We start from the raw sequence: 21,595 nt of genomic DNA on the forward strand, positions 1-21,595 counted from the left end.
AACGATGAGTCCGAATACAGGAGGGAGATAGAGAACTTAGTGGAGTGGTGTAGCGACAACAATCTCTCCCTCAATGCCAGCAAAACTAAAGAGCTGGTAATCAACTTCAGGAAGCAAAGTACTGTACACACCCCTGTCAGCATCAACGGGGCCGAGGTGGAGATGGTTAGCAGTTTCAAGTTCCTAGGGGTGCACATCTCCAAAAATCTGTCCTGGTACACCCACGTCAACGCTATCACCAAGAAAGCACAACAGCGCCTATACTTCCTCAGGAAACCAAGGAAATTCAGCATGTCCACATTGACTCTTACCAACTTTTACAGATGCACCAAAGAAAGCATCCTATCAGGCTGCACCACAGCCTGGTATGGCAACTGCTCGGCCCAGGACCGCAAGAAACTTCAGAGAGTCGTGAACACCGCCCAGTCCATCACACAAACCTGCCTCCCATCCATTGACTCCATCTACACCTCCCGCTGCCTGGGGAAAGCGGGCAGTATAATCAAAGATCCCTCCCACCCGGCTTACTCACTCTTCCAACTTCTTCCATCGGGCAGGAGATACAGAAGTCTGAGAACACGCACGAACAGACTCAAAAACAGCTTCTTCCCCACTGTCACCAGACTCCTAAATGACCCTCTTATGGACTGACTTCATTAACACTAACTACACCTTGTATGCTTCATCCGATGCCAGTGCTTATGTCGTTACATTGTATATGTTATGTTGCCCTATTATGTATTTTCTTTTATTCCCTTTTCTTCTCATGTACTTAATGATCTGTTGAGCTGCTCACAGAAAAATACTTTTCACTGTACCTCGATACACGTGACAATAAACAAATCCAATCCAATCCAATCCTTTCACTTGCTTGTACCAGGCAGGTTCTACACTGGAGCCATCAGAGTGTCATCATTGTCTAAATAGCGTGTTGCTCAAAATGTATTTCTTGACCTTTTAGTGCCGTGAAAAGGAGTTTGTTACTGCTTGGTGGTCAGTACTGCAGTGGTTTCTCACATCTCAGTTAATATTGGATCTTTAAAAAAATTATCAGTCTTTGCTGATTTGAAGCCTCAAACACCTTTTGCCTGCAGAACTTGAAAAAGATCCAAGATCAGTAACCAGGCACTCATGTACTGAAGGAGTCAATCAAGCAGTCTTACATCAAAAGTAGCACACTATTGAAACAACGTTACAGTCTACATATTAACTGCCTTATATCCCTTCAATGTGTTATCAATCACAGAAGCTTGAGCCAGCCTAACGGCAGGTCAATTCTGAACCATTGCTGACTGATAAGTGTTACCATATGTAGTTAATCTTGTTTGTAGTGTGCCCTACAACGGCACCTTCTGGCCCCAAGCTTCCAATTTCTTGGATGTGTTTCAATGGATAAAGGATTTATTCTTCAAAATAGACATATAGCTTGCGAACACTAGGATTAGTTAGAATTGTACAAGAGAAGTGACTCTCTCAATAGCTATTATGGAATCATCATTTGTCTACCTTAGCCTGAGGTTACAAGAATTTAAAACAAACCATTTCACCTTGAATTTTTGGCATCCCATAAAAGTAGTTGAAGTGCCGTGGATATAAGTAACTTTGTCCTGATCCTTCAGGAATAGCAGATATCCCTGGATGGATGATAATCAGGTTTCATCTTAGATGTCAGAGCACCAGCAGTACTGACTCATCCTTTCTGACTCAAGAAATCCCAAAGAGGTTGACTGGAATCAGAGGGAAAGCTGAAATTTGGAAGTGCGTGAACCAGACTGGAGCTGAAATTCTGCTGCAATGATAACTTTTGTTAAGCCCAAGCTGAGGGAAAAGTCTGCAGTATATTTATTTTGCCAAAATCTGTGTCCATTTGTTCAAACCAACATGCCAGGTTGCCATCAAGAAATTCTGCCATGATTAACATAACTGAGCCGGTGTTGGTGGCCATTTTGTTGGGATAAGCTTCCTAATGGAGGACTTCAAAGGTTTAATTCTAGCTTTGGTGCAGATTGATCATTGAGCCAGAAACGCTCCAGAGATGCAGAGCGTTCTGGTCGAGAGTCCATGCACTTTTATAGAACCATAACAGCTAGCCAGCGAAACTACAAGTTCTAGGACAGATAATCTGTGACAATAATTCCCGAGGGTGCAAATTGGAGAACAATTGGCCCAGTTTTCTCCCAGCTGGGAGATCTCAGCCCATTTCATAGAATCACTATAGCGCAGGAGGCCATTCAGCCCAGAGTCTGCACTGACCCTCTGAAAGAGCACCATCCCTCGGCCCATTCCCCCACCCTATCCCTGTAACACCACCAAACCTGTACATCTTTGGACAGTAAGGGGCAATTTAGCATTGCCAACCTAACCTGTACATCTTTGAACTTGTGGTCTCATAACTGATAAAGAATAAAGCTACACTTATGCAAGCACCGTTTTAATGTTCTCAGAGTAAACCAAGGTGCTTTTCAACCAATGGGTAACTTTTGACGTACAGTTATTGATATATCGGCCAATTTTCCTGACTAATGACCACTCTGTTCTCAGAAGTCAAACAAATATTTATCCAAGATAAAAAGTTTCATCTCGTTTCTAGCTTTAGACGGACGGCAAACAGCCAAAGGTCATACTTCTGTCACTAGGAGTGAGAATGAATAAGACCATCTACCAAAAGTATCTATCTTTCTATTTTCTGATGTTGTGTTTCAATGTAAAGTAACACCAATGATATTTAGTTTCTGGAATGGTCCCATGGTAGGACGAGCAAAATTTAAAGCGGGCATGTACTGGGAGACCTATGGTGAACTGTGGAACTATTTTAAGAAAAAAAAGATAATAGAATTATGGTGAAACATAGAACGATACAAAAATAATGTTGCCAAATTAAAGTGAAGGCTGCCACTGAAACTCCAAATTAGGCAAAAGTGATCCATTATAAGAGCAAGCTCGTAGGTTATCTGAATTCCCGTCTTTTCTTTGCAGTCTCCTGCCATCCCGACGATACAGCACAAACCAGGAAGTATTGTATCTCTTTCAAGACTACAAAACTTGAAAGGGTCGTCATTCCTGTGATTTTACTATTGGGTGATTGAAATATCAAAACTTTTAAGAAGAACAAACGAGTAAATCTACTTACTTTGCAGACATTAGTAAACAGATCTAATAGTTAGTGCAATCTCTCTAGTCCTATGCCTTGAGGTTTATTTTAAATACGCAAAGACTCTCCATGCATTCAATGTTTCTCTTGCCTTGTGCTGCTGCACCATAATTACTTCAGGATGGTCTAGCCTGCTGCTTTGTTAAATCTGATGAAGGTCAAAGATAGTTGTCCTGACGGAATTATGCTTCAACACTGAAAGCAAGGAAAACTTAAAACATAATGCAGTTTTACAAATCTTTAACATTTTTTTTTAAAGAGACAAAGAGGACATGGCCAACTTATAATAGATCTCTGGAGAGGTCAATCATCTTTCATAACTAATTGTTCAACTCTTTATGTAAAATGTTCTTGGAATAACATTTTTAAAAAATAAATTGAAACTTAAATTTTAAGATATAATTTTTTTTGTTACTTTTCATGAACAACATAATTATTTATTTAGCATTTCCTATTTGTGGATGTCATATAATGAAAAATGGGCTCACTAGATTCAAAAAAACAACATAAAGATTTTTCAATAGTTAACTACCCTCTTTTATCCTCCTCACTTTACTCTTCTTTGTCAGAGGAGCCGTAAATCCATTTGTTCTTATCTAAACTGTATATCTAATTGCTTAAAAAAGCTAACATCCATTTCCATTGTGCTAATAATAATTTAATGCATTTTAATTCACCTGTGTTGAATTGGCACAGCTCAACAGATTTCTTGTTAAAACACCTTACCTCTGCTCCTGTGTGGCACCATCCATTATTGGAGTCATTAATTCAGACGTTCGACAAGGATGGAGAACAAAAAATGGTTGGCCAAGTAAATGGTGCTCCTAGACAAATAAATTAAAAAGAATATTTAAGAACCAGATTATTGTTTCCTACAGGTGTTACCACAGGAAGCCACAATTCAGCACATTATAGCTGTGCTTGCTCCACATTTGCGGCTACCTGCTGGAATCCTTGTTGTTCCACTGTATCTATTATGCACACCTCCTAATTTTTCAAGTATTTTTTGTGCTATTACAGGTATAAGGAACATTTTCAATTTAGCTAACTGCTTGAGAACCAAAAGTGGTTTAATTTTGCAATGTGTGGGAATAGGCAAACATTCAGAGTGCATGCAGCTGGATTAAAAACAAAATGATGGGTCAAAGCTTTCTAAAAGGTAATAAGCTAACGGAGGTTATACAGACATACCTCGTGGTGAATAGAAGTGAGATTAAGTAAACAAAATAAGAAGAAATAACAACAAAACAAAGAGAAGGGAAAGCATACTTTGGAAGATGAAAGGTTCAGAGAGTTTCAATGCTTTTATACAACATTAGAAAGACTCGGCATTGTGTACACTAATTAGAACGGAGGGACATGATTCTGTAGCTTTCACGAAATTTGAAGATTGAATTTTGAAGGTTCAGGCCTCCTGATTGCTGTAATTTAGGCTGAAGATCGGCAGAAACTCCAGAGAAATATAAATGCTGATCTTTCACTGAAGTTACAGCAGTTAATCATAATTAGAACACTGTATGCAATTCTAAGCATTCCGTTATAGAAAGAATATTAAAACGATGGAAAGCACAGAGTACAATTTCATTTAAATCATACCAAAAATAAAAATTGCATAAATGCGTGAAAAAGTAGGCTTTTTCATTGGAGCAGAGAAGGTTGAAGGGAGCAGAGACAGTCAATGGAGATTTTCAAAATCTCAGATGCTTTGAAAGTTTAAATAATGAAAAATAGTTTCTATTGGTTGGTGAATTGGTACCAAGGGGCTCAAATTCAGGATCACTGAGGAATGGAAAGGTAAATTAAAACTGAGAATGCTAGATTGTTGTAAACCAAAGTTATTCCGGGAACTGGGGCGAGGTGGGGATATGGAGTTAGATGGCAAATTAACCATGATCTGACTGAGTAGCAGAATAGGCTTGAGGGACAGAATGGCCCAAGTAGGATCCAAAAAGTAAGGTAACAAAAATAAGCAGAACTGAACACTTAGTACTTACCATTGACACAACTAATTTGTGTCACACAGCCGATCAACTGCAGGAAGTGGATACTGCATCTTGACTGGACACAGTTCGTCGAAAAAAGAATCCAGATTGCCAATTTATCTTATTAAATTGTTAAATCAATATTTTATACCATATGAAACTTCCATACCTCCAATTTATTCGTTAAAATGTATTCTGCAAATTCATCATGTACACCACACTATCAATCATGAAATATTATACATCTAAAATAAGCAACAGCAGCAACAACTTTCAAGCAAATCTACAATCCTTAGTAGAATATGCCAAACAAAATACCTGGGAGTGAGTTGAAGACTAATTGGATCACAGACTGCAGGGAAAAGAAGTCCTAAAGAACATTTCCAGATTGTTTAAAAGAACCTACGTTACCGCTTATAATTATATTATGGAAGGGGAATCTTAAAATAGTTCTGAAAATATTGTAATAAACTACACTTTAATCAAAAGAACAGAACAACTGGGTACCCATTTATTTCAATGAACTGCCAAGACCAGCTGTAACATATTAGCGACAGAATACTCCAACAACAAAGTCCCCAAAATGGACACTTTAACAACCATGCATTCAGTTAATTTTAGTGCTTAAGTCAAATGTTACAGAATTAAATAAATTACATTTATACCCTCAGCACATCTTCAAAGAAAATCTCAAAGTGCTTAATATCCAAAGGTTTACTTTTTAAAGTACGGAAGTTACTTGTTTTGTGGACATACACAGAAGCCAATTGAGCAAAGCAAATTCCCATAAAAGCAAGCTATCTTTTGTAAGCGTTGACAAGGACATATTCTTGTTTTTATTTATATTTGTTCAGCAATTTTCTTCAAGTCTGCACATCTGGCTACCAGTCTCCACTGTGATCATCCTCAGCCAATAGAAACACTTCCTTCAGAAAAGGCAGAAAGACTGGTGCACTGTTAAAGACGGCTGCAGTACAATGATATAGGTCTCAGAATCTTCTATTTTAGCAGTGAGGTCAAATAAAGATTCCAAAGGGATTCTGGACCCAGAAAGTTGTTTAAGTCATTGGTCCATGGTTTCTTTCCTATAACTTCTCCTTTGTGATATGTTTACATCATGGGTCCTTTCCCAATAAATATTTGAACAACCTAATTCTACTTCAACTATCTATCTTTCAATATAATGCTAAGATTTGGGGAAAATTAAGATTAAAAATGAAATTGGGATAAAATAACATAAAAAGTGGAATTGGAGGGCAGCTGGCAGAAGGGATTTTTATATGCAAATTATCACATCAGTGAGAAAAGCAAGTGTTTGCCTACGTGACTCGGGGAAAACAATGGGGTAGAGAAGAGGTAACTTCAAAGTGGAGAGGTAAGGAAATTGACATGTATATGCGAAAAGACAGATCCACAGGGTGGGTAATATCAAATGGGAAAAATTATGTATCCATAACCACAATTACTGGAGCAAGAGACACAGTAGCAGCTACCATCACAGCCACATATAGCTGTAGAAAGAGTATCCCAAAAACAAGTTATTGTTAAATGGACAGTCAGTTAAGATCAAAAATTCAAACCAAGCAGATTTCACCTTCGCTGAAATTGAAGGTGGTTTTCCCAGACGTGGCCAAATGACCTATTTGTGGTAATTATCTGCAGGGTTTAGCTGAAAGAGTTAGATAACATTGGATGTTATTTGGAAACAAAGGGGCATCTCGAGTTCAGGAATCTTAGGTAGTTAGGAACCAAGGAGTAACTTCATGTAATACATTGTATGTATAGCCATGTATAATTAAGTGTTGTCGTGTATTATAGTCCTTCTTGTCGTGTTTTTTTTTCTTATAATAAGTTAGTAAATATTCTTTATTAATTAATCACATAATGACTGGACTATTCCTCCATGGATCGCATATCTTTTCTCACAGTATACCAAATTGAAAATATACACAACTAAGAACCAGGGTTTCAGGTTAACCTTCTGTGTTTGGGATACTTTCGCATTTAACATCCGCAGGGTTCTTAACAATAGTAATTCCCTGCTTTTGTTGCTCTGATCAGCAAACAGCCCAGAGTAAGTAGTGTTTAAAATGGTGGTGCATTGGCTAACACTGAACACTGATCATGGCCAGGAAGATGTTGACAAGGCCAGCAAAAAAACTTAAAATTCCTTAGAGACTTAAAGTAAATGGTTTTTAAATTTGGCCAGTGAAACATTTTGCCAAAAAAAACCTTGATCACTGTAAAGCAAGTCCAGCACTTTTTCCAAGGAATTTCAACAAAACAAAGAAAACACAGATGCAATGCTGTTCCCATAAGTTTGGCAGAAATCCAACACTTCTGAAAATGATGGAAGAAAAATAACTGAAGGAATAGCCCAAGGCCAGGATTAATAAATGATTCAGAAAGCAATGGTCATGTGACAGACATCACAACATAAAAATGTCTTAAAAGAAAAAGAGCTCCTATGAATTCCTTCCACTGAATAAACAGGAAACAAAGGAAGTGAATTTCCATACAGTTTCAGCAGATTGGAATGACAAAATACCATTTTAATTGAAGTAAGGTAATTTAGGTGGAAGTTGTATTCCTCACTTATCAACCTTTAAAAGACTTTCAAGTTGTGTTGTACTTTTTGAGCCTCCCAGTGATATACTCATCAAGTCCCTGGTTGACTTTATTTGCTTCCTACTACCAGTCAAAGCAGTAGGCATACATTTATTGGTCTCACTTGTTAACGCACTTGGGCCAAGTTAGATTGATATATAAATGCTGCAGGAGCCACCCATACCAACTGATTAAATTAGAAGTGAGGACCAAATCTATTTGGCTCCAGCTAAGGAACAATAAAGGTGCAATTACATTGCTCGATTTAGTCTATAGGCCACCTTTAGTCTACAGGCCACCAATTAGTGGGAAGAATGTCAAAGAATAAATCTGCAGAGAGTACAAACATTATAGAGTAGTTAAAATGGGGGACTTTAATTACCTGAATATAGACAGGGATAGTGGTAGTGTAAAGGGTAGTGAGAGGCAAGACGTGAATTTTCAGGAAAACAATTTACAGCAGTATGTGTCTAGTTCGAGAAGAATGGAGGCATTGCTGGACCTGGTTCTTGGAAATTAAGTGTGCCAAGTTGATCAAATGTCAGCAGGGGTGTCATGATATTCAAACACACATCACAACACACACATCATGATAGACAGACCAACAGACCAATCAGCACACATAACACGACAGCCAATCACAGACAAGAGCAGACACAGTATAAGACAAGAAACACGACACCTGCTGGCCAGTCCATCTGGAGACAGGACAAGGCCAGGACCTCATTAACAAGACACTCACATAGTCACCACGTGCTGAGTACCAAGTCAGATGTGTAAATAACTAGTTGGAATAAAACTGCGTTGTATCAATCGCAACCGTGTTGGTTTGTCTGTATCTCAGAGCACCCAACACCACATGGTACCAGTGAGTGAATCGATACTTACCGGCAAATCTGCTATCCTGAGCCATGGACACCCACAACAAACCGCAGCCGTTGCAAGTCGCTGGGAACCTGGGCACCAATTGGAAGCTCTTCAAGCAGCGATTCGAACTGTTCATGCGAGCCAACGAAAAACAGGGCGCCTCGGATGAAACAAAGATTGCCATGCTCCTCACTACTGCAGGTCAGCACGCCATCGATGTATACAACTCCTTGGTGTTCGCGGAAGGCGAGAACAAATCTAAATATGACACGGTCCTCCTCAAGCTCGACCAGCACTTCAACGTTGAGGTCAATGAAAGCTTTGAGAGGTATAGCTTTCAGCAGCGCCTACAAGGTAAGGATGAGCTCTTTCAGCCCTTCCTGACGCACCTCCGCATACTCGCGCAGTCCTGCGGTTACGGCACCACCTCAGAGTCCATGATCCGGGACCAGATCATTTTTGGCATTGCCTCCAGTGGCCTACGCCAGCAGCTTCTAAAAATTAAAGGCCTGACCTTAGCATCTGCAGTTGAAGCCTGTGTCCTGCATGAAAATGCGACCAGCCGCTATGCCCAATTTCAGGCGACCGAATTGGCACGGAGGGGGCCCCAAGCGATCGAATCGGCAAGCCAGGCCGCCCACGAGGCTGGACGCATCCAGGCAATCGGGTTTCTCCCGGCCCGCGGCCCGGACGAGGGCGGCCGTTTCGCGCGCTTTTTTAGGCCTCCCACGTTTGTGCACGCCAAAACCTACGGCAACACTGAGGGACGTGCTGCGCAGGCGCGCCTGATGCAAGACCGAACTGCGCATGCGCAGTGGCATAACGAACGCCATGACGTCATGACGTGCGGCAACTGTGGAGCTGCACATTTAAAAGGGCAATGTCCTGCAAAAACCCGACAATGCCTACGCTGTGGCAAGATGGGCCACTACGCTGCCTACTGTTGAGCGGCTCAACCTGTGGATCTTCCACATCTCCGACCACCTCGCAGACATGTGCGGACCATCCAGCCTCCACATCGCGACATCCAAACCGACGACACAGATGACCAAGACGCCTTCCGGGTTGCGGTCATTGATGTGAACCGGGTCAACACCATCAATCCGGCTGATGAATGGAGTGCCACCCTGACGGTCAACCCGAATTCGTCGCCCACCTACTAGACTGGACTTATGAGACTGTTCACACGTCACATTTTAGCAACTACTGTATTGTAACATGTCACTGTTTTATCGTTCCAGGCCTTGTTTGACAGGTCCAAATTTCAACGTTCTTCTTCTTTTGTTATGGTACAACCTCGTTAGCATGTCACACCTGACATCGCCCCTTGTATATAGTTACGCCACATGTACATGCTGTAAATATCACGCACACACACCTTTAGCTGCACTCAGGACACATTTATATTTATAACCACGTCGGCACATAATCTTGTAAAAAGATGGGGATGTCATGATATTCAAACACACATCACAACACACACATCATGATAGACAGACCAACAGACCAATCAGCACACATAACACGACAGCCAATCACAGACAAGAGCAGACACAGTATAAGACAAGAAACACGACACCTGCTGGCCAGTCCATCTGGAGACAGGACAAGGCCAGGACCTCATTAACAAGACACTCACATTGTCACCACGTGCTGAGTACCAAGTCAGATGTGTAAATAACTAGTTGGAATAAAACTGCGTTGTATCAATCGCAACCGTTTTGGTTCGTCTGTACCTCAGAGCACCCAACACCACAAGGGGAACATTTAGGAGACAGTGATGAAATGAAATGAAATGAAAATCGCTTATTGTCACAAGTCGGCTTCAGGTGAAGTTACTGTGAAAAGCTCCTAGTCGCCACATTCCGGCACCTGTTCAGGGAGGCTGGCACGGGAATTGTATCATAAGGTTTAGGAAGATGGCAGAAAGGATAATGGGCAATCCGGAGTAAGAATAATTAACTGGCACAGAGCCGACTTCAATGGGGCAAGAATGGAGCTGGGCCGAATAAACCGGAACCAAAGGTTGGCACATAACTGTAGCTGATCAATGGGCTACCTTCAAAGAAGAAATAGTTCAGGCACAGTCAAGGTATATTCCCTCAAAAGGGAAAGATAGGGCAAAGAAATCCAGAGCTCCCTGGATGAAAAGGGGATAAAAATTAAGATAAAGAAGAAAAGGTATGCTTGTGACACTGTCAGCTAAAAATACAATTAGAAACAAGCTGAATATAGAAGGTTCAGAGGGCAAATGAAAAAGCAAACAATAGAACTAAAAAGTGATTGGGAGAAAAGACAGGTAGTCAACATAAAGGAGAATCCCAAAGTCTGCTGTTGGCACATAAATAGTAAAAGTGTGGTAAAAGGGGCAGTAGGGCAGATTCAGGACCAAATAGAGAATTTATAAATGGTATTGGATACAGTACTTAAAATTGACAAAGGACCAGGACCGGATGAGTTGCATTGACGGATATTGACGGAAGTGAGACTGGAAATTGCACAGCACTGGTCACAATCTTTCAGTCTTCCCTAGACTCAGGGGAGGTGCCAAAGGACTGGAGAAATGCGAACATTACACAGAACTGGAGAAATGCGAACATTACGCAGAACTGGAGAAATGCAAACATTACGCATTTGTTCAAAAAATGGTTGTACGGTTAAGGCCAACAATTACAGACCAGTCAATTTAACTTTGGTGGTGGGGAAGCTTCTGGAAGCAATTAGTTGGGATAGAGTTAACAATACGGTGAAAAAATGGAGGTTGATTAGGAAGAGCCAGCATGGATTTCTTAAGGGAAGATGGTGTTTAACTAAAGTCAGAATTCCAGGAGGCACGGAGTGAGGGGCCAAACTGGTTTATTTTAAACAGAAAGTAAATCCGCTCCGCTGCACACAAAACAAACGTTCCAGCCCAGGCAGACCAGGAACTGCCGGTCCAGGTCTGGGAGCTACATTTAAAGGTCCTGTAAGCCTCTGCTCGCTTACTGCGGGAACTCTTATTCTACGAAGCCCATGGAGAGTTCAATCAGCGATCCCTCATGGTCCTCATGAGGGTTATCACGTCCCTCTCCCTTCAAGTCTAAATCATCCCCCCATGCAATTCCAGTACCAGCTTACCCGAACAGGTGCCAGAAAAGGTGGCGACTAGGGGCTTTTCACAGTAACTTCATACTTGTGACAATAAAAGATTATTATTACGCAGTGGCGATAAAGCTTCTTTCACTTCAGCGGTAGCTGGAGCCGGATTTGTTGGGGGGGTGGTTGGTTGTGAAGTGGATTTGGGATCGTCACTTCCTTAATGAGCAGCAAAGGGCCACAGGCGATGGCTCATCTTCAACGCTGACCTCTGACAGAAGATCTATCTGCTTAGTTTCCATTTCGAACTCCGAATCAAGGACGTCGCATCAGCTGAAATCATCTCCGCTGGAGTGGGCTCCATTTCTCAGGTGGTCCAGGTATTTTTTTCACGGCCTTCCCTTGGAATTTGTCAGAAACTGGACCAGTCTTTCCAGTATGATCCCTGTAATTCAATGGGAGCCATCTCCAAAGTTCTGCACATAGATGGCGTTTCATTTCCTGTTCTGAATGTCCTTTCGGGTCTTCTGGTGTTGAAGTTCCTTTTTTGGGTCTCCTGGTTTTACTCCACCCTCCCTTCCCAAGTTGGAAAAAATTAAGCTGAGCCTGGGGCGCAGTCGTCATTCCATTAACAATTCTGCCGATGTGACTCTCATCATCGTGTGCGCCGTGGTTCTAGAATCAAAGAGGAACCAGGCCAATTTTGTTTCCAGGGAACCAGTAGGCTGCTTCTTCATTCCAGTTTTGAATATTTGAGCCGCCCTTTCGGCCAGGCTATTAGATGATGGATTGTGCAACACCGTTCGGATGTGTTGAATACCATTCAACTTCATGAATGCCTGAAATTTTCCGCTGGTAATGGGGGTAGCATTATCGGTACAGAAACTTCGCTGGAGTTTTCTATTGTTGCATGAGAAACTGTGGAGGATTTAAAATGTATTTATAACCATTTTGAGTGGTCGTCAGCCATATTAAGGAACGTCGATCTGAAGAAGGGGACTGAAGTCCACGTGCATCCGTACCCATGGTCTTCCTGGCCATTACTATGGGAGCGTATAGTTCTCATGACACAAGGAGCACTGCTTCACCACATTCTCAATGTCTGAATTGATCCCGGTCCACCAGATGTTGCTCCTTGCAAGTATTTTCAACTTGGGTACCCCGGGGTGTCCATTGTGTCATTCTGTCAGGATTAGGCATCAACTTTGGCAGGGGACAATTACCCGGGCTCCCACAGGATGTTGCCATCTTCTGCACTCAGCTCTTGTCATTTAGTGAGGAAGGGCTTTATGTCATCCGAAGGATCATATGATACAGTTTTTCCAGTGTGGTGTCCTTCTGGGTCCACGCTTGAATCTGCTTCACGGATACTGGCAAGGTATCTGTGCATCTGTACTTTGAGTCTGCCGTGCAGTGCATGAGTACTTTGCATGAGTGCTCACCAAAGAAAGGAACTTTGTGGAAGATGATTCTTGGGTAGGGTGTGTGGACAGTCTGGATCATGTTAACATTGAAAAGGAGGTGGTATTGGGTCTTTTAAAAGATATTAAGGTAGATATGTCTCCTGATTGGATGGGATTTACCCAGAATACTGAGGGAAGCAAGGTAGGAAATTGCTGGGGCCTTGACTGACATCTTTGCATCCTCATTCGCTACAGGTGAGATCCCAGAATACTGGAGAATAGCTAATGTGGTACCGCTGTTTAAGAAAGTTAGCAGGAGTAATCCTGGAAACTATAGGCCAGTGAGCCTCACTTCGGTAGTAGGTAAATTATTGGAGAGAATTCTCAGGGACCCTGTATGTACCCACGGCATACATGGGGTCCTCATATCCGATAATGCTAGCCCCATTACCAGTTTGTACTTGACAAACACATAGATAGGATGGGTATGGAGAGATACGGCACAAGGAAGTGCTGAGGGTTTTGGCAAAGGTTGCTTTTGTGGCCGGTGCGGGCTTGGTGGGCGGAAGGTCTTGTTCCTGTGCTGTATTGTTCTTTGTATCCAAGAGGTTTAAGGTTATGATGGCTTCTTCCAATGCCAGGAAAGGGGCTAAGGCTGTGGACAGCAGGAGGCCACTCAGGGCATCCGCGTTGGCAACGCGTGTTCCTGGGCATCGCTCAAGAGAATATTCATAGGCAACTAACAATAATGCCCAATGTTGGATCTGAGTCGAGGCGAATGGGAGGTATTGCTTTATCCTCTTTGCAAAGGCCCAGCAGGAGTTCATGATCTGTTCCAATTGTGAAATATCAGCCATAGACATAACGGTGGAATATCTTCACCCCAAAAATAACAGCCAATCCTTCTTTTGCGATCTGAGAATAGTGCCTTTCCGCATCTGCCAAGGTTCTGAAAGCATGTGCTGAAGGTCTCTCTGTGCCATTGTCCCATCGATGGGAAAGGACTGCCCCTGTTCCGTATGGAGAGGCATCTTATTTTAATATTAGTTCTCTCTTGGGGGCATAATAAGCCAGGATGTTTGATGATAGTAACCGCTGCTTCACCTTTGTGAAGCTTTCATCCTGCAGCACCTGCCATGACCACTTCTGGTGTTTTTTTTAAGTGTGTGCAGGGGTGTCAATAAAATGGCCAAGTTCGGTATAAATTCCACAGAGTAGTTTACCACGCTCAGGAAAATTTTTTATTCTGTCTTATTTTGTGGGGTTGATGTCGCTTTGATGGCCTTAACTTTATTCTCCATGGAATGCAGGCCTTTTTTTTACCAACTTGGTACCTGAGGAAGATCACTTCACCTGCCCAGAACACACATTTTCTCATTTGAGATGGACATCTGCGTCAGAAAATCATCTCAAAACCTCCAGAAGGTTTGCTAGGTGCACTTTTTCCATGCTCCTGTGATTAGTACGTTGACTAAGCATACTCCCACCTTAGGTAGCCCTTGGAGAATGTTCTCCATCACGCATTGAAAAATGGCGCATGACGACGAGACTCCGAAGGGCAGGCATGTATGTTTGCATAAAGCCTAATGGATGTTGATCGTCAAGTACTTCCTGGGTGTCTCGTCTAAATCTAGCTGGAGGTACGCATGGCTCATATCTTGGACAAAGGGTCACCTGGACTCGAAGCGCTAGCTCTTTTTTCTCCCTATAGATGCTGCCAGACCTGCTGAGATTTTACAGCATTTTCCCTTGGGTTTCGGATTCCAGCATCTGCAGTAATTTGCTTTTATGACTCATATCTACTTTGATTCAGGTTTGACCCCCTGCCAATTGGGCATGGGGTACCAATCTAAACATGAGGCTTTATTAACCATTAGTTTATATTTCCCACAAAGGCGGGCTGACTTGTTGGACTTGAGGGCGGAATCTACCAGTGCACTCACTCTACAAAGTACACTGGTCATATTATCCCGAGATTCAATCTTTGCTTTTTAAAAAAATATTTTTTTATTTTCCTCCTTTTTCAAATTTTCTCCCAAATATACACCCAACAATAAACAATAATCAGTTACGAATGTAATGTCAGTCCCCATATCAATAACAAGGATCCCATCCTCCCACCAAACCCCAGACATTGGCCCGCATGTTAACATAAACAAATGACAAAAAGGAATCAGGAATCACCCATAGTCACCATAACACACACAGTCCCCCTCCCCCCAACCCCTCAAATGTTTGATGTGATCCAATTCTCAAAAGTGCATAATGAATAACTCCCATGAATTGTAGAAACCCACCATTCTTCCCTTCAGTTCAAATTTGACCTTTTCAAGAATTCCAGCAGGTCCCCCCCGCCACGCCAGGGCACAGGATTGGATTGGATTGGACTTGTTTATTGCCACGGGTACCGAGGTACAGTGAAAAGTATTTTTCTGCGAGCATCTCAACAGATCATTAAGTACATGAGAAGAAAAGGGAATAAAAGAAAATACATAATAGGGCAACACAACATATACAACGTAAGTACATAAGCACGGGCATCGGATGAAGCATACAGGGTGTAGTGTTAATGAAGTCAGCCCATAAGAGGGTCATTTAGGAGTCTGGTGACAGTGGGGAAGAAGCTGTTTTTGAGTCTGTTCGTGCGTGTTCTCAGACTTCTGTATCTCCTGCCCGATGGAAGAAGTTGGAAGCGTGAGTAAGCCGGGTGGGAGGGATCTTTGATTATACTGCCCGCTTTCCCCAGGCAGCGGGAGGTGTAGATGGAGTCAATGGATGGGAGGCAGGTTCGTGTGATGGACTGGGCGGTGTTCACGACTCTCTGAAGTTTCTTGCGGTCCTGGGCCGAGCAGTTGCCATACCAGGCTGTGATGCAGCCTGATAGGATGCTTTCTATGGTGCATCTGTAAAAGTTGGTAAGGGTCAATGTGGACATGCTGAATTTCCTTAGTTTCCTGAGGAAGTATAGGCGCTGTTGTGCTTTCTTGGTGGTAGCGTCGACATGGGTGTACCAGGACAGATTTTTGGAGATGTGCACCCCTAGAAATTTGAAACTGCTAACCATTTCCACCTCGGCCCCGTTGATGCTGACAGGGGTGTGTACAGTACTTTGCACAGGGTGGAGAGGTTGATCTCCACCTTAACAAGATCCGCCTTCGGGCGATCAATGAGGATTCAATCTCAACTTTGGTAAGTAAACCGTATGGGACTGGCCATACCCTGAAATATTTGTGTCGAGCATCAGAGTCGACATAGGTCTTTGCCCTTGCTCTCTTTATTCTACCAAGGCCTTTTAGCAATACCTCGGGTATTTGCCAATGACCTCATACAGTCACAGTTTCTTTGTTTAAAACTTTGTCGCCAGTTCAGAAGGATCCTCTGCCCAAGAGGCTGGGTCCTGGTCCTCACACGACTATGAGCAGGAGTCGGCCGTCTGCTGCCCATAGTTAATCTGGATCATGGTGGTCCCCATAATCGTTAGAGGTTCCCATAAACAGAGCCGTGGTTTGCACTATGTTTCATTTATGTCTTGACTTCTATTTTTTTGTACTGTACAATGTCACTTTTTCTATATGCCTAAAATACCTCAATAAAATTGTTTGTTAAAAAAAAAAGGTTCCCCTGTATATGTGGTCAACCTGGCCCTGGTGTGTCAGAAGACTAGGGACAAGATGACCATCCAGAGACGCCAGAAGGTCCCCTTCCTGACGATGGTAACGGCAGTTCCCGCATCCACCTCTATTTCTAGGGATTGGCCGTTGATCAAGAGTGTCACCATTATCGGGGCAGTCTTAAGGGTGATGATTCAGTTTAAGTTGCATCATTTCATCCTCTATGGGCTGACAGACTTGCAAGACCCAAGCCTGAGGTGGCTTTGGCTTCTGGCTTGGACAGCACGCGTACTGCTGATTCTGGCAGCCTTGCCTGGCTTTGGCCACACTTACTGTGGCTGACACTTGTAGTCTTCTGGGAAACTTCCCTGGTATTTCTAGGATTATCTGACCATCTTTTCATATGCCAGAATATCCTGGCTGAATGTTGAGTTGGTGGTGGGTGAGGCACGTGGATGCCTTCACTGGGAATGCTGGTTTTTCTGTATGAGGGTGCTTCCTCCCCCCTTCAGCCTGAGAACACTGCTGTTCAGCATCCCTTGGAGTACTTGGGGCCCCTTTCTCGGCGTTCTTCAAAGATAATGCTAATTCTAGAGCTCTTTTGAGATCTAGGTTGGGTTCTGCCAACAATCTTTTTCATTTTGTGACATTATTCGTCCCACACACTAGCCTGTTGCATGGCATCTCGGTCAGGGATGGGCCAAACTCGGAGTATTCGGCCATCTTCCTTAATCTAGCCAGGAATTCTGTCACAGGTTCCCCAGGTGTCTTCCCAGCCATGTTGAATCTGTAATGGTGGAGGCTTTGGGTCAAGATACAGCAGCTTGTTGAATGTTTTTAGTGTCAGGAGCTGCAGGATAAGTTAGACTCTTAATAAACATCGGGGCCCGCATTCCATCAAAAGGATTTCTATGCATTGGTGCAGAAGAAGTAGTGCATGCATTCGGCATACTGGGGCCAGTCTTCCACGTGCACATAATAAGGCATTTCCATGTTTTTCTATTTGCTTTGTTTCTTATCGGAGTTGTCGTCGGAGAGTTTTGAAAAGGCTGCTCAAAATCCCGTGCTTGATCTTCGTCACCACTGCAATAATTTCAGGAGGCGTGGAGCGAAAGGCCAAACTGGTTTATTTTAAACTGAAAGTAAAGCCTCTACCATGGAACAGAAAACAAACGTCCCAGCCCAGGACTATTGGGAAGTACCATTCCTGGTCTGGGAGCTACATTTTAAGGTCCCGCTCACCGCAGGAACTCATCTTCTCCCAAGTCCACAGAGAGTTCAATCAGCAGCCCCCTGTGGTCCTCGTGAGGGTTATCACATCTAATTTGCTGGAGTTATTTTGATGAGGTAACAGAAAAGATCGATGAGAGTAATGCTGTTGATGTGGTGTATATTGACTTTCAAAAGGCATTCAATACAGTGCTGCACAACAGACTTGTGAGAAAATTCACAGCACATGAAATAAAAGGGACAGTAGCAATGTGGATACAGAATTGGCTGAGCAATAGGAAACCAAGAGTAATGGTTAAAGGATATTGTTTGGGCAGGAGGAGGGTTTGCAGTGGAGTTCCTCAGGGATCAGTTTTGGGACACTTACTTTTCCATATATATATTAATGATCTAAATCTTGGTGTGAATGGGGCAAGTTCAAAGTTTTTGGAGTCATTGTCAACTTTGAGCCGGGCAGTATAGAAAATAAAAAGAACATAGCCAAGTTGGTGGAGCGGGCAGGTGAAGTTCAATGCAGAGAAGTGAGAGATGATATATGTTGGTAGGAAGAACATGGAGCGACAATATAAAATAAGGGGTAGAGAAGAGGTACCTCGGATTTATGTGAATAAGTAATTTGTTATGAAACCGTGGACTGGTGCAGTCAATTCCAGCCCCACTTGACCTGGAGTCACAACATTAGTGAATTAACCAATAATTCTTAGAAAAACATCCTTTGGCCCTTGGCTGCCCAATAATTATAGTCACCAGGTTTGTAAGTTTATACACAATTACTGTTTATCTATAACAAGAAATACAATAAAATATGTAGCAAATACATATTTGATGTGATCCAATTCTCAAAAGTGCATAATGAATAACTCCCATGAATTGTAGAAACCCACCATTCTTCCCTTCAGTTCAAATTTGACCTTTTCAAGAATTCCAGCAGGTCCCCCCCGCCACGCCAGGGCACAGGATTGGATTGGATTGGACTTGTTTATTGCCACGGGTACCGAGGTACAGTGAAAAGTATTTTTCTGCGAGCATCTCAACAGATCATTAAGTACATGAGAAGAAAAGGGAATAAAAGAAAATACATAATAGGGCAACACAACATATACAACGTAAGTACATAAGCACGGGCATCGGATGAAGCATACAGGGTGTAGTGTTAATGAAGTCAGCCCATAAGAGGGTCATTTAGGAGTCTGGTGACAGTGGGGAAGAAGCTGTTTTTGAGTCTGTTCGTGCGTGTTCTCAGACTTCTGTATCTCCTGCCCGATGGAAGAAGTTGGAAGCGTGAGTAAGCCGGGTGGGAGGGATCTTTGATTATACTGCCCGCTTTCCCCAGGCAGCGGGAGGTGTAGATGGAGTCAATGGATGGGAGGCAGGTTCGTGTGATGGACTGGGCGGTGTTCACGACTCTCTGAAGTTTCTTGCGGTCCTGGGCCGAGCAGTTGCCATACCAGGCTGTGATGCAGCCTGATAGGATGCTTTCTATGGTGCATCTGTAAAAGTTGGTAAGGGTCAATGTGGACATGCTGAATTTCCTTAGTTTCCTGAGGAAGTATAGGCGCTGTTGTGCTTTCTTGGTGGTAGCGTCGACATGGGTGTACCAGGACAGATTTTTGGAGATGTGCACCCCTAGAAATTTGAAACTGCTAACCATTTCCACCTCGGCCCCGTTGATGCTGACAGGGGTGTGTACAGTACTTTGCACAGGGTGGAGAGGTTGATCTCCACCTTAACAAGATCCGCCTTCGGGCGATCAATGAGGATTCAATCTCAACTTTGGTAAGTAAACCGTATGGGACTGGCCATACCCTGAAATATTTGTGTCGAGCATCAGAGTCGACATAGGTCTTTGCCCTTGCTCTCTTTATTCTACCAAGGCCTTTTAGCAATACCTCGGGTATTTGCCAATGACCTCATACAGTCACAGTTTCTTTGTTTAAAACTTTGTCGCCAGTTCAGAAGGATCCTCTGCCCAAGAGGCTGGGTCCTGGTCCTCACACGACTATGAGCAGGAGTCGGCCGTCTGCTGCCCATAGTTAATCTGGATCATGGTGGTCCCCATAATCGTTAGAGGTTCCCATAAACAGAGCCGTGGTTTGCACTATGTTTCATTTATGTCTTGACTTCTATTTTTTTGTACTGTACAATGTCACTTTTTCTATATGCCTAAAATACCTCAATAAAATTGTTTGTTAAAAAAAAAAGGTTCCCCTGTATATGTGGTCAACCTGGCCCTGGTGTGTCAGAAGACTAGGGACAAGATGACCATCCAGAGACGCCAGAAGGTCCCCTTCCTGACGATGGTAACGGCAGTTCCCGCATCCACCTCTATTTCTAGGGATTGGCCGTTGATCAAGAGTGTCACCATTATCGGGGCAGTCTTAAGGGTGATGATTCAGTTTAAGTTGCATCATTTCATCCTCTATGGGCTGACAGACTTGCAAGACCCAAGCCTGAGGTGGCTTTGGCTTCTGGCTTGGACAGCACGCGTACTGCTGATTCTGGCAGCCTTGCCTGGCTTTGGCCACACTTACTGTGGCTGACACTTGTAGTCTTCTGGGAAACTTCCCTGGTATTTCTAGGATTATCTGACCATCTTTTCATATGCCAGAATATCCTGGCTGAATGTTGAGTTGGTGGTGGGTGAGGCACGTGGATGCCTTCACTGGGAATGCTGGTTTTTCTGTATGAGGGTGCTTCCTCCCCCCTTCAGCCTGAGAACACTGCTGTTCAGCATCCCTTGGAGTACTTGGGGCCCCTTTCTCGGCGTTCTTCAAAGATAATGCTAATTCTAGAGCTCTTTTGAGATCTAGGTTGGGTTCTGCCAACAATCTTTTTCATTTTGTGACATTATTCGTCCCACACACTAGCCTGTTGCATGGCATCTCGGTCAGGGATGGGCCAAACTCGGAGTATTCGGCCATCTTCCTTAATCTAGCCAGGAATTCTGTCACAGGTTCCCCAGGTGTCTTCCCAGCCATGTTGAATCTGTAATGGTGGAGGCTTTGGGTCAAGATACAGCAGCTTGTTGAATGTTTTTAGTGTCAGGAGCTGCAGGATAAGTTAGACTCTTAATAAACATCGGGGCCCGCATTCCATCAAAAGGATTTCTATGCATTGGTGCAGAAGAAGTAGTGCATGCATTCGGCATACTGGGGCCAGTCTTCCACGTGCACATAATAAGGCATTTCCATGTTTTTCTATTTGCTTTGTTTCTTATCGGAGTTGTCGTCGGAGAGTTTTGAAAAGGCTGCTCAAAATCCCGTGCTTGATCTTCGTCACCACTGCAATAATTTCAGGAGGCGTGGAGCGAAAGGCCAAACTGGTTTATTTTAAACTGAAAGTAAAGCCTCTACCATGGAACAGAAAACAAACGTCCCAGCCCAGGACTATTGGGAAGTACCATTCCTGGTCTGGGAGCTACATTTTAAGGTCCCGCTCACCGCAGGAACTCATCTTCTCCCAAGTCCACAGAGAGTTCAATCAGCAGCCCCCTGTGGTCCTCGTGAGGGTTATCACATCTAATTTGCTGGAGTTATTTTGATGAGGTAACAGAAAAGATCGATGAGAGTAATGCTGTTGATGTGGTGTATATTGACTTTCAAAAGGCATTCAATACAGTGCTGCACAACAGACTTGTGAGAAAATTCACAGCACATGAAATAAAAGGGA

The 21,595-nt window shown here is 43.1% G+C and overlaps 1 protein-coding gene across 4 annotated transcripts in view; it reads right to left on the minus strand.

Annotated features, from left to right (window-relative positions):
* Positions 1-21,595, minus strand: part of atg10 (ATG10 autophagy related 10 homolog (S. cerevisiae)) — a 465,548-nt gene that overhangs the window by 65,462 nt on the left and 378,491 nt on the right. For all 4 annotated transcript variants that reach the window (XM_072516195.1, XM_072516193.1, XM_072516194.1 and 1 more), the window contains exon 7: positions 3,878-3,975. In XM_072516195.1, the coding sequence (XP_072372296.1) occupies positions 3,878-3,975 (98 nt within the window). The remainder of the gene's footprint in view (positions 1-3,877; positions 3,976-21,595) is intronic.

The sequence above is a fragment of the Scyliorhinus torazame genome, chromosome 9 (genome assembly GCF_047496885.1).
Source record: "Scyliorhinus torazame isolate Kashiwa2021f chromosome 9, sScyTor2.1, whole genome shotgun sequence".
Classification (NCBI taxonomy): domain Eukaryota; kingdom Metazoa; phylum Chordata; class Chondrichthyes; order Carcharhiniformes; family Scyliorhinidae; genus Scyliorhinus; species Scyliorhinus torazame.